This window comes from Perissodus microlepis, chromosome 17, assembly GCF_051167445.1.
Source record: "Perissodus microlepis isolate ML-2025 ecotype Zambia chromosome 17, ASM5116744v1, whole genome shotgun sequence".
NCBI lineage: Eukaryota > Metazoa > Chordata > Actinopteri > Cichliformes > Cichlidae > Perissodus > Perissodus microlepis.
The window spans coordinates 23,724,338-23,737,759 of record NC_140477.1 but is presented as its reverse complement, the minus strand read 5'-3'; the positions used below and the strand labels follow the sequence as shown (position 1 = coordinate 23,737,759).

The 13,422-nt window shown below is 40.4% G+C and overlaps 1 protein-coding gene across 1 annotated transcript; it reads left to right on the top strand.

Annotated features, from left to right (window-relative positions):
• Nucleotides 1-2,505: 2,505 nt before the first annotated feature.
• Nucleotides 2,506-8,935, top strand: LOC146369674 (Krueppel-like factor 2). The gene is made up of 3 exons (XM_084909127.1): nt 2,506-6,552; nt 6,747-7,740; nt 7,830-8,935. The coding sequence occupies exons 1-3, from the start codon at nt 6,481-6,483 to the stop codon at nt 8,003-8,005; spliced, it is 1,242 nt and encodes a 413-aa protein (XP_084765253.1). The 5' UTR covers nt 2,506-6,480; the 3' UTR covers nt 8,006-8,935.
• Nucleotides 8,936-13,422: the final 4,487 nt, after the last annotated feature.

The following is a 13,422-nucleotide window of genomic DNA, read 5'->3' as shown; positions in this document are numbered from 1 at the left end:
TTTGACTTTTCCTTCTTCTCCTTTTCTGTGTCTCTCACCCCAGTCCTTACCCTTGTGTGCTATTACTTCTTCAATTCACTTGGAGTCAGCACGGCATACCGGCAGGAAACTCAGCCAAGTAGGCTTCCTGAGAAAGAGGGAGAGGAAGTGCAATAATAGGGAATAAGGAAGGGGGTGTTGGTTTAAAAATAACCCACCTATATAAGCAGAGGGAAGAGCCCACTCTGTCTCAAACTCCGGTTCTCAGCTCCGACACTGCTTTGCCTGAGCCAGAAGTTTGCCTCTGTTCTCTCTCTCTCTCTCTCTCTGTCGCTCTCTCTCTCTCTCTCACACACACTCACTCACACACACACACACACACACACACACACACACACACACACACACACACACACACACACACAGAAACAGAACAGCAAGGCTTTCCTGCCGTGCAGAGGAAAGTGGAGAAGTCAAAGCAGGTGTTTCCAAGAAGTTTAGCAAAGACATAAAGTATGTGCACCATGGAGAGCGAGTTTATCCTGAAACACGCTGCAATAACTTTGACACAATGAGAAAGTCATCTGGTTCTAATAAAAAAATCAAATCGTATAGAAGAAACACATTAATCCAAAAAGCCTCGGAGAGCTGATAGTTTTTCACAGTTCACTGTAAATCCCAGCTAAGTGACTGCAAGTTGAAATGAAATTGATAAAATGTTGTGTATACAGTCATGAAATTATGTGTTATCTGAGTGTTTTAGTAAAGCTTAAATACTGTGGTATGTTAGCAACCCTCAGAAAAGTCTGGCTTTGCCTTCAGTGTAAGAGCAGGGTACAGCTAGTCGTCTCTTAATCACTACACATTGCAGAGGCAGGACCAAACCAGACCATAATTAGAATATAACTGAAATAGTGTGTAAAAAAGAAAGAAAGAAAGAAAAGAAGTGTGATAAGCCACACAGGTGTAAAACAAAAAAAAAAGAAAAAGTTGTCATCAGATGTTCTCAAATAACCCAGTTATTGTCATATTTATCTGGTTAATCAGTCAAAACTATTTCTGCAAATGTTTCTGGCCAGATGCCCTTCCTGAGTATCTGATTATTTTAAATGGCAGTTTTTTTAAATTTGGGAATTTGTCACAAAAAATTAGTCTGGCAAACTTAGACAGTGGAAGCAAAGCTCTAACAGCCACAAGTTTTCAGCCAAGCCCATCAGCCTTGTTGTGCCATGATGTAACTCTGTCTCAATCTAGACACAGCGCCAGATAGTCATTTGTAAGAACAGCAGAGCCTCACACATAGAAACATGCAACCAGACAACCAGAACTCACTTCCACATGGAAATTTTAAACCACTCCATCATAGAGTGACAGTGGGTCAAACATAAACACTATTGGTTTTTGTATTGATTTTAAAGCTGGCTGAGAGAGAAGTTTTATGTTGTTTAACTCATTAAAAGGATCAGATTCCCTTAACTCACTGAGTCAAATGTAGATGGGAGTGGCAGGATAAACACTGCAGTCCTGGTGTGTGGGGAGAGTACAATTTGTTTTCAAGTGATGGTCCTGCAGCTTTAAATGCAGGACCGTTAACATAGGTGATTCCCAGCACGCAAGAAATGTTCTTGGAGAAAGAGAAGACGAGGAATAACTTGGAGATCAAAGTAGATGACTTATTGGAAATATGATACGACGCAGTCAGGGAAGCTGAGGAACAAGACAAGCTTTTAGCTGACAACAGAGCTGTGAAGCTGCTCAACAAAGGCTGAAGCCTACAGAGATGACAGCAAGAATTTGGGAAATACAGCGTTGGTAAAAACTGGAACACAGTCCAGAACTCTAAGACTTCAACACCTGGCAAGCAAAGAAACATAAGGTGGAAGAAATTGAATAGCTGACTTTAAGATAAGGGCACGAGACATATGACCACTGAATGAAATGAACGCACTACACATACTAAGGGTTGTAGTGTAATATGGCTTGTAACTTTGTTTAAGTAAAAGGCCGGACACGTTTGTCTTCTTATCCATAATAACAAGAACCACTTCTGTGGCATCTGCAGTGCATTGATTATATGGATGAAAATCCAAAAGAAGCGTTTTCTGATCCCTTAATGAAATTTCTAGTATTTTTAGGCCAGTGTTTCCTCTTTCTTTCCAACTATAGTACTAGGAAGGAAGGAAGAAAGGAAAGAAAGAAAACCGCTGTAGGTATAGATACAAGGTAGAAAAGCCCTTCACTTGAGCACAGTGAGTAAATAGACCTGTATAGCTATGTATGGAATTTTCCAATTCCATGTAGTTAAACTGCATTTTTAATTACATTTCCATGTTTTTTCCTGAAACAGTATGATGACAATTCCATATTGGGCTAACTGAGTGGTGGTGGGAAATGGCAGGAAAAGCCTGAGAGTGGCATAAGTCAGAGACAGCCAACTGTAATTTGTACCCTCACGGGATGTTACCATTCATATCTCAGTTGTAGATGTTTGTGAAGGACAGAAAGATGTAGAGGATGTTCTCTACAAACTTCAGTTTTACATAAATCATGTTTAAGTCCTGGTATTTGACTCCAGCTGATTATTGATGGTGTTATGACCCAAGATCATGTGGATCATACATGTTTTTATATGTGTGACTCCCCTCACCAGAGGATGTGGGTGTGGGTTTTTCTCTCTCCTCCCTCCCAGGGGTGTGAATGGGTTGGTCTTAATGGATACAGGTGCCTGCTGAGTGGGTGGGTTCAATTCCTCCACCACCCAGTAGGCTGTGTTTCTGCTAGTAGCTTTGAGTGTTTCTCTGGGAAAATCCAGAGTTGATAAGTTCGTTAGTGATTTGTGTGTTTGGCTTATGAGAGCTGGTCTAGATCTTTGTAAACAGTTTTATATATTAGACAACCTGGAGCATTCTTTAACTGTACATACTGAACACTGCAGCAGCCTTTTTGTTGAAAACTGTTTTCTCTTGCTAATGGGTGTAAGAGTTTAGTTAAGAAAATTTTGTGTTTTTTGTATTTTTATTTTGGGTCAGGGAAGATTGGGTAACAACGGCCACACACCACGAGCCTTCAGAGGTCTCTTTGTGTTTACATTTTCAGTCCCTAATGTCACCAAGTGCTGCACAAGTGAATAAGGAGTATCTCCAGAGCACATGTTCCTCAAGCAGTGGACATAAGTGACTGGTACCCATTATGATTTAATATAATAATCTCGATCTAAACTGAAATATGAATACGAAACAAACAGATGCATGTACCAGACGTTGCTCACTGATATCTGCAGTCAGGGATATAGGATATGTCGCTTAATGGTGAAGCAGTGCAGAAAACATTACTGAGAGCAAACAAAGTTAATGCAGACTGACTGGAAAACAGTAAATAATGAAAATGTCAAAAATGTCACATGCCCTTTAAACCTTTGTGAACCAATACACGAAATAAGTCCTTTCACATATAAAGAGCTCCCTCCATCACAAATATGTACAATACATAGGATGTGTAAATATGTGTTATGTGTTTTTGTATAGCTACTTGGACTAACTATCAGATGTCATCAGGACTGAAAGGAGTGAAATTGTTAGTATCAGTTATCAGCCTCAGTTTACAGTGAAAACAGTGAAAATATTTGCCTAAATTACCCCATCTCTGCTAGAGATACCTAAAGGAACAAGGCTTGACATATTTGCAATAAGGATCGTGTTCAGAAAGCAAATACTAGCTAATAGTCTTGTGACTGAAAGACACCCAACTGAAAAATAAAAAATATTTCAAAAATATTTCATCACCTGTTTGTTCACATAAAATGTGTGAGTAAACTATCAGGTCATCTTGATTACCAGAAAGGTTTCGGAGCTCTTTTTCACTGATTCTAAAAGTCTTTGGTAGGGGAGACTGAGGATAGTTGTAACATTTTTTATATTTCTGTCTGTAGTTTGGAGCTCTTTTAAGGTAGTGAATTCAAAATGTAATGCAAAGTATTTACATGTCTCTGCTATTAAACAGTACAGCTATTTTTTCTGCAGCACAATTACTCATTCCATGGTATGGTCTCAAACACAAAGAATGAATGTTACAACTAACCCCATAACATATCCTGGGGTGAAATGTAACACAATGAAATAAGGGTACTGACAAATTCTTAACATGTAATCTTTTTTATTCAACACGTGAATGCACTTAGAACTATTTATGTAGCTATGTGTGTGTGTGTGTGTGTGTGTGTGTGTGTGTGTGTGTGTGTGTGTGTGTGTGAGAGAGAGAGAGACAGAATGCAGAAATCTAGCTTTTGAACATATTCCAACACCCCAAAAAGACTATTATGGAATTTTCAGCAACTGAATATTTCATTAATTTTGGTTGGTCTTCCTTGAGTTTGGCCTCATTGGCTCAGAAAGATGAGGAAATCTGTTTCTTGCACCCATCTCTGACACAGTGGTCTGCATAACGTATGCGTGGGAACACAAACAGTGGAGGAATTGTGTTGCCAATGGCATTAACCGCATATACAAAGGTGACCAGTGAACCTCTCTCTGCTGATGTCGTTGCCCCAACTTGTTTAATATAAGTTAAAGTAATAGTGTGGTAAGTTGTAACATCTGCATTATTGTTACAACTAACCCAGACTGTTGCTGTTACAACTGACCCAGACTCCTATAGCCATGAACTAGCCAGCATTACAGCCAACGGCTAAAACATTAGCACTAAAGACCTACACAGAATATATCCCCATAGACATGCAAATAACATAATTTAAGTTTGATGAGTTTAACTGCAAAGCAGATAATGCTATTAGAAATTGAAATAAAGTAGAAAAACTTACTTTTTGGCATACAAATGACTTTTTTTCTTCTTAAATTGTCTGTGTTTGACAAAATGTGCTAATTTTTCACATGTGATAGAAGAACTGAATTGGACATGTACAGGATGAATCACATCATTTGAAACTTAGCCCTGATTGGAGAAATTTCAAGTGTTACAACTGACCCACGTTACAACTATCCCTGGTCTCCCCTACTTTTCTGGACGGATGAACAATATTATCCTAAAAACTAGTGTTTCATTAGGTGTTTTTTATGATGCAGGTGGAGATTGCTGTCAAATGTATCAGTCCAAAATGTCCTGTAAGTGTTCAGTGAGTCAGATTAAAAACTATCTCTTAGAACATTTCTATATTGATTTCACCTCTGACAATGCCAGCACAATGCCACCCACAGCATCACCACTGAACACCCTGATTGTAGGTATCAAGAGTCCATGTTCTTCTGAAGAAATAGTCCTATGGTAGCTTTTATTTGTGCTCAAAGAGATCCTTTAAAAAATAATTTAAAAGAGATCCTCTGAAGCTCTGTAAAGCTTTTATAGTTAAATCTCAGTTCCTGTTTTGTCCTTTAAATCAAAGATTTATAGTTTTAGGAACTACTGAAATACTTTAAAAAAAACCTGTGTGTCATAGTTGGATATATACAAATCAATTTTACTTTTTTATAAGAAAAATTGGTTTGTTTGGAAACTTGCACTGATCAGGCTGTTGGTTGTTACAGAAAGGGTTGGTACATTCACTCAACTATATGTCACCAAAATGAAACAGAGGGGTAGGCTTAACCAGATGAACAACACGGCTAATATGTAACAACCTGAGAGGTTTCATAGAAAGCATTTAAGAAATCCGCGATGGTGAAGGTGGCGCCTGGTGGCTGCAGACTGCTGCAGAAAACTGCGTGGCTGTATTCACTACAAGGGAGTGTGCGCTACTGGCTTGTCGTGTTCTAGCCTGACGCACGCACCTCTGTCCGCTTTCTCACTGAGATAGAAACCGACAGAGATATTTGACCTCTGTGTTGTCATATACTCAGAAACACAGGAGCAAAATAATCATGGATCAAACTTTTCAGAACACAATAATTATCAGAAAGAACGAGACGTTTTCACTTTAAAATGGAGACCGTTCTGTGTCGCTTTCCAATATGTTGGATTTTGTGTTTGTGTGATACTGTTACTTTGTTTTTTTATGTTAAAGTGTTAATATTTGTTACGCGTTATTTAAACTGTTAATTGTTCTGTCTTTGAGCGCCGATATGGGGGCGGTTGTTCTGCCAGCTGTTGGCCAAAGGGGCGGGTTCTTTCTCCGCGAGGGTTAAGTAGCTCCACGCAGCAGAGCAGAGAAAGCATTGGGCACTAGTCCGTCTCCGCTTCTCTGTCTGTGACTCGCGGGGAAAACTCACGCTTTTATACTGAGGCTAAATTTAGGGGCTGGTCGGTACACCGTGTCCCTATCCTGAACGCGCTTCCTTCCCCTAGCCGCACACTGGTCCGGTTTATGTATGTAGTGATATTTATAAGAAAACCAGTTGTTCCAGGCGCAGAGCTGCATGTGAGCGAGGACCAGCTCACCGGACGGCAGAAGTTACGCGCTCGTAGCCTTATCTGGCAACTCAGCGGACTTTGGTGACTTGCCTTAAACAGAAGTTTTTTTTATAATTCAGTGTTTTTTTTTTACTATTCATAATGGCCTCGAGTGGGACAATTTTACCATCCATCTCTACATTTTCCAACCAAAAAGAAAAATACTGGGAAGATGTAAGTTGGCCTTTTTATTTATTAATTTTGCTTTCACCGAGCTTCATGCACTTGTCTTCCTGCTATCAGAAAACATATTTATATTAGTTGTTGTTTTATTTGTGTATATTATACATATGTGTGTATTGATCATCTGAACGGGTTGAAAGAAATGATGCATTCTGAAACAAACTGTGCTCCCATCCCTGAAGCAGAAGTGGAAAAGCGACGTGATCAGCAGGGCAGATATGAACAGCAGCTGCCAGGGCAGAAAAGACGAAGAGGACCTGGACAGGTTCTTGGATCTGGAGTTTATTCTCGCGAACACCGCCGATTCCAGCAGTGCGTCGGCCGCCGGGACGGTACCGGAGTCATACCGCCTTCAGGATTCCGGGGTGTCTGTTTATCAGCAGCAGCAACAGCATCACATCGAAATGTCCCATCAAACAAGCGATTACACGTCTGTTCCAGACATGAACAGTCCTTCCCAATACAGCAGCCTGATGGCAGAGCTCCTTCGCTCCGACATGGATACCAGCTTCCTCCCTGCGAGCAGCTCCGGTATTCAGGGCAGATTCTTGGTCAGTTCCACGCCTTTCCAGACCACTCAGGGTGTATTCCTCGAGCACCCGAACATTAAAGCTGAGCCGGTCTCAGTGGACACATACGGACCTGTCATGGGTCTGGCGCCTCAGAGCTGCACTAAAATCAAGCACGAAGGGAACGTCTCATGCATGGTTTTTAACGAGCAGCCCCGGCTTGCAAGCTCCCCGCAGGGAGCGATGGGCAGCATGACCCCGCCGCTCAGCCCGGATGACCTGATGAACCCCGAGAGCCAGCAGCGCCAGATGTGCACCTCCACCTCGCCGACGTTCCCGCAGACTTTCCACCTACACCACTGCAAGGCGCCCGCGAGATTTCCTCACCAGCACGGCGCGATGCACTTCTCCTTCACTGAGGCGCTCCACCAGCATAAACTCACCGGCGTTTTCGGAGAGGACGCAGCCATGGGCCTGCAGCAGGCAGCTGGCCAGCGGGTTTTACTCACTCCGCCCTCCTCCCCGCTGGATATTATGGACACCAAGCCAAAGAGGGGTCGCAGGTCCTGGCCGAGGAAGCGAACCGCGACACACACCTGTACTTTCACCGGCTGTGGAAAGACCTACACGAAGAGCTCTCACCTGAAGGCGCACCTCAGGACTCACACAGGTAAGATCTGCAGGCTGAGTGTGGCGGGCATGTTATTCAACTACGTCACGAACTATGCTGTCACTGATGGGTGTTCTTTGTGTTCTTAGGAGAGAAGCCATACCACTGCAGCTGGGAGGGTTGCGGCTGGAAGTTCGCTCGCTCTGACGAGCTCACACGTCACTTCCGAAAGCACACCGGGCACCGGCCATTCCAGTGTCACTTGTGTGAACGGGCATTCTCCCGGTCTGACCATCTCGCCCTCCACATGAAGAGGCACATGTGAGCAAATTCCAGAAGGACAACAAACAGACAATGACTGATTTGCACAGCATCAGCCTGATTAAAGAATCCTACGATGGGCCACATGGATCCGACGACAATATATAGATGCAAGTTCCTATAGGAGTGTTAATTTTACTGGTACCATGAATGGATAATGGGACCACTGTTGACTACACTGTAATAGCTATATGTATTGTATAGGATTATTACGGTGACTTTTATGAAGGCTTATTAGGCATTAAGATAACGTGCCATCACACGAGACTATAAACATATTTTCTGGGAAAATATCTATATTTTTATTGATATGTGTATGTACGTGCATGTGTATGTGAGTGTAAGAAATAACAAGAAAACCACAAACAGCAAACATATGAATTCTTTTCTGAATTCTTGCAGATGTAGCTGGTACTACTTTTTTTGTTTATTTGCAAAGGTAACAGGGACGTTCCACTTAACATATCAGACACATGCCAATGAAGCAACTGGATGCAGATGATCCTTAAATGTGTGATATTTGAGTTTGTATTTTTTACAATAAGTGCCTTATACATCACTTTAGTACAGAACTAACAAGTGCCATAATCTCTACTGGCCAAAAGACAAAGTTTTATTAACTGTGTTTTGTAACAAGCAGATGAAATAATGTTTTAGGAAAATGTTTTCTTATGAAATCGTCTCGTTGAAGGTTTGAACTGAATGTCCTGTCTGTGAGTCTGTCTGCTGGTTAGTAGCATTTGAAGTCAGGGTTTTACAGTCTCGCAGACGTGTGCGTCGTCTCGACTCCAATCGACTGACAAAGGACTAAACAGTCTTTGGCAAAAAGATTTGTTTGTGTCTTGAAGAAATGTACTGCCTTGTGAATTGAGTCATTTTATATACTGGAAATAGTTTATTTTAATGTACATATTAAACTAAATGGATAACATGATCTCTGACTCCAGAGTTTGATTTTCAAAGTTCACAGGTCTATAAAAGGGTTTTTATTTGACAAAAGGTCAAATACTCAAAGGTCGCTGTAGTTGAAAAATTGAGTCAACATAGAAGGGTATATCAGAAGAAAAGCACCTGAGAAGACGAGCAATATCTTAGGGCATGTAGATACAAGTATGTGGACATTTAGTAATAGGTGAATCATCCTGAGAAATTGGGTCAACCCACTCATATACTCATAAATATAAACATTACATTGACATAATTACAAAGTATAGATGGACGCTACGTGGGACATAAGGGCAAACCATATGGAGTGGTGAAAAGAAAGACAGTGTTTCAAATAAACTAAAAAAGGGATAAAGAAAAGCTCCAAAAAGAAAAAGTTGCCTGATGGAAGACTGTTTTCCGGCAGCTTGAAGCCGGGAGTTGGAGAGATATTTTGTTGTAATGCTACTTTTTGTAAGTCGTGTTTTGTTTGCAAAAAATCAGTTTTGAGCCACCAACGCTAAATTTAATTTCAAAAGCAGCCTTGTTAATAGCTAGTTGATATCTTTAAGTCAAGGGAATGTTTCAACTCCACAAAGAAGATGTTTAGATCAAAAAGATTTAAATTCTGTGGTGTGAGCCTTTAATGCATTACATGTTAAATCAGTAATGGGAAGAGTTGCCTCATAGACCATTAGAGCATGACAGAGATGATCGAATAGTAAGGGTATGATCATCATTCTTACTTCACACACACTGGAAACAAGAATCTGGGTTAGATCCAATTACTATCCAAACTACAAGAATAAAACTACCATCCAATATTCTTTAAACTGTAAATTTGACCATTGTCAAGTAACATACATGCTTGCCACATGTAGTGTTGGAAGCATATAGGTGATGGCTCTTAATGAAACTTCACTATCTCTCCATTTCCGCTAAAGCCGTGACAAGGCCTGTGTTTATTTTGGGTTGTGAAAGGTCACTTGTCTCAGTACCATCTCCACAATTGCCCCGTGCCAACCCTCAGAAAAGAGGAACACTCCCCACCTCTATGTTTAGTACATTCACTCAAGTGAAAAATCAAACATTTTCATTTCACTTTTTTCAGCTGGGTGCAGAAGGGTAACTGCCACTGTAGAGCGTGGGAAGCTCTGGCGTGAGGGTGACCTGGTTTACATGCTGGTTTCTGCCTTTGTGAAAGCAGCGGAACAAGATGGATTCATTATCATAATATAGATTTGCCTTAAAGGAAGAGGGCAAGGTTCGCTGAGGTCGTGAGTGCGGTCTGATCCAACTTAGGTGGGAGGCCCAGGGCTTGCAAGCCCCATAGGCTGATTGGGCCTACAGTATATGAGCAACACTGGGCTCAGTAGGCAACAAAAGGGACAAGAAGTGTATTTATGGGAAGAGGTTGCCATCTACTGGGATAGCAGCACTGCTGTGGACTGCAGGAAACTTCCGCTGGAATGTTTTCCCTGCAGTTTCCCAGATGGATCGTAAATTCCGCTGAGTGTGAGAGCGAGAAATCACAAGGAGCATAGTTAGAAGAGACAAAAATCAAAAAAGGACGCTGTGTCTCCCAGTTGAACTAATTATTCCCGAACTGTTTTTTCATCAGTTTTTCTATTTTTGCAGGTTCAGTATTTAATCAAAGTAAGAAAAATGTATTTAAGTATTTTAACCAATGTAACATTTTTTGTTTGATAAATTACCGGTATATGTTATACATGTGATACCGTGTGGGGACAGTGATGAAGAAAATTAAACAAAAAGTTACGCATCAAAATGTACCTAAAAAGGGAAAAAAAAGTTTAAGTTTACATCAGCAGGGGAAACCAAATGAAATGATAAGAAACAGGTACAAAAAAAACCTGAACATTAGACTCTTAATGTTCTATTGTTTGTTTATTTTTAGTTTGTAAAAGGTTGAATTGTACACTAAATAAAACCTATCAAGTAAATTTGTGTTTGGTTGATTATTTCTTAGCATCTTTTCAATGCATTTCCTATTAAAACTATATAAAGACTATAAAGACTGCTCGTTCAGTCTTCATTTAGCTGCTGTCTACTGTCAGACTTTGTGTGGCTCAGTAACCAAACAGGTTTATGTCAGTGTTCAAACTGAAAAACAGGCTTCCAGCAAGTTCTGGTTCTTCCAGATCATGTGCGTTGTAACACATGTAAAATACAATACACATGCATAAACACAAAGAAGTACAAGGGAACATATAAGAGATATGTCTGCCCAGCATACATACACTATACCCCGTGGTGTGTATTTTTGTAACAATTTTTCAGGCCAGATTAGATTTTCACCAGTGGATAAAATGAGCTTGCAGCCGAAGCTAATCGAACACTGGCTGCGGAAGGTAAGATTTACACTCCTACAAAAACACTGGGAGTCTGCTCAGTTCATTTTTGTGTAAAAAGATAAAATCATGTTAAATTTGCATGTCAAATATCTCCGATAGCCCCATTATTTGGGCAGATAATTTGTGTTATGAAAGCAAGATCAGCTTTTCAGCAACTATGAAATCAGAGAAGGTGTAGCTGTGCTAGCAGCCATATAAGGGTTGTTGTTGACCAAATGATGGCGTCAGCATTCTAATCTGCTTAAAATGAAACAGTCAACATGTGAAGTCTCAGGTAAGCAGGAATAATGAGACTACAAACAAACAGTATCCAGCCTCTTGATGTGAACCACAGCTACAGACTGTGTTTTCTTACTTTAAGAACTAAACATTCTGTGACAAACAGAATACACATGTGCAGTTAAAGTTAAGGTAGTTATCTAAACAATTGCCTGGACAAAGCATTCTGGATGTATTCTCCTGTCTCAGCCTCCTTGACGGGCTTTAACACAGGTATTAGTCTTGTGATGTGATGTCACAGTAGTTTACCGTAATCCTGTATAACTAATGATTAACTTTTATCTTCATAAAAATAACATGTTCTTCAAATATCTACATTTTGCTTAAGTGATTTAGTGCTGAGTTCATTAGATAAACAATTTTACACACATTAAGATTGGGAGTCAAAATTCATTGTTACCAGTTAACAGACTGGTGTGTATACAGTGCTTATCCACTCTGAAGACTCAAAGTATTTTTTAACAAGAAGTCACATTAACACAGTGCTTTTTATTGTATACCTTTAAGTGCTTTCTAATTACTGCACAACAACACTCCAGCGGATGCATCAGGAGCAATTTTGGTTCAGTTTACTGTCTTATGGCTCTTGAACAGGACATCAGACTGCCAACCTTACAATTACTCAACAATCTGCTCTCCCTGCTGAGCCACAGCCCCTAAAACACAGTGAGGCTCCCATTTCCTTTCAGCTTGGGACTGTCAGTACGTTTCCAGGACGGCATCATGCCATGGCAGATTATGGTCAAGATGTTAGTACCTCAATCGAGATATCATTTCTAAACTTGTGCGTGGCTCCATTTGACATAAAAGTCAAGTTCATGTATACACTATATGGAAGAAAGTACCAGGCTACCAACACATTACATCAACAGGAGCCACTCGGTCATCGAAAGCCATGTCATGAAGCTCAAGGTCCACGGTTATGTGTTGATGTTAATGCCAGAGGAGGTTTAGTCAGCAGAGCTTTGCCAACTTTTACCATAGCCTCAGCATTCAGCAACTCTGCTCTGTAACTTCACGAGGTACACTTGCTGTGGTTCCTTAACACTTTCACTTTGCAATAAACAGTACATTGCACAATAACTGAAACCAGCCCCCTGAATGAACACCATCTGTAAAGATGTTCCTGCATGAAAATCCCAACCATGCCACATTCTCAGTCACTTAACTCATCATTCTGAGCCATTGTGATGCTTGGTGAACTTAAGTGGGTTGTCTTGATTATGTCTGCCTGAATATATTGAATTTCTGTCATGTTGATCACATAAGTGCACCAACAAGCAGTTGAATACATGTACAGGGTCTAGTGAATGCTCATGGTCAATTCCTCCAATACAAAGGGTTTTTTTTTTTTAAATCTCCAGGTTGTTAGGTTTTTAGTATCAAAAATGTTAACAGCACTCCAACATTACCCACAAATATTCTCTGGCTGACAGGTTTTTCATTTTCCTCCTCTTCATTATCGTAGAGTAAACACAGTGTGAAGAATTTCCTCTTATTCCTCAGTGAGACAGTTAGCACTTGCCAACATAGAGGATTGCTTGGTTTACAGCTAATATGTCCAGAATTGCACAGCATTCATTTCACACTTGACAGGTGTGCCCTTGAAATGTGTGTAATTCACCTCACACTGTGACTGTCTGGGAGGGGAGGAGCATCTGTAAAGTATTTACTTTTGTTACAGCCTCATTCCAAAATGGAGTCATTTCTCACCTCAAAATTTAACGCAAAAATAATCCATGAATAAAAAGTCCGCTTGAAATTCATCCATATGTATAAAAACTAAAAAACAAAAGCATACCGTGAACAAGTATTACAGTTAAGTACTGACATCCTTTGCCAT

Bases quoted from the DNA above. Each gene is read 5' to 3' on its own strand.
- LOC146369674 (XM_084909127.1), top strand. From the start codon at position 6,481: ATGGCCTCGAGTGGGACAATTTTACCATCCATCTCTACATTTTCCAAC. The intron at 6,553-6,746 runs GTAAGTTGGCCT...TCCCTGAAGCAG, and splicing joins AAGAAAAATACTGGGAAGAT to AAGTGGAAAAGCGACGTGAT. The intron at 7,741-7,829 runs GTAAGATCTGCA...TTGTGTTCTTAG, and splicing joins GCACCTCAGGACTCACACAG to GAGAGAAGCCATACCACTGC.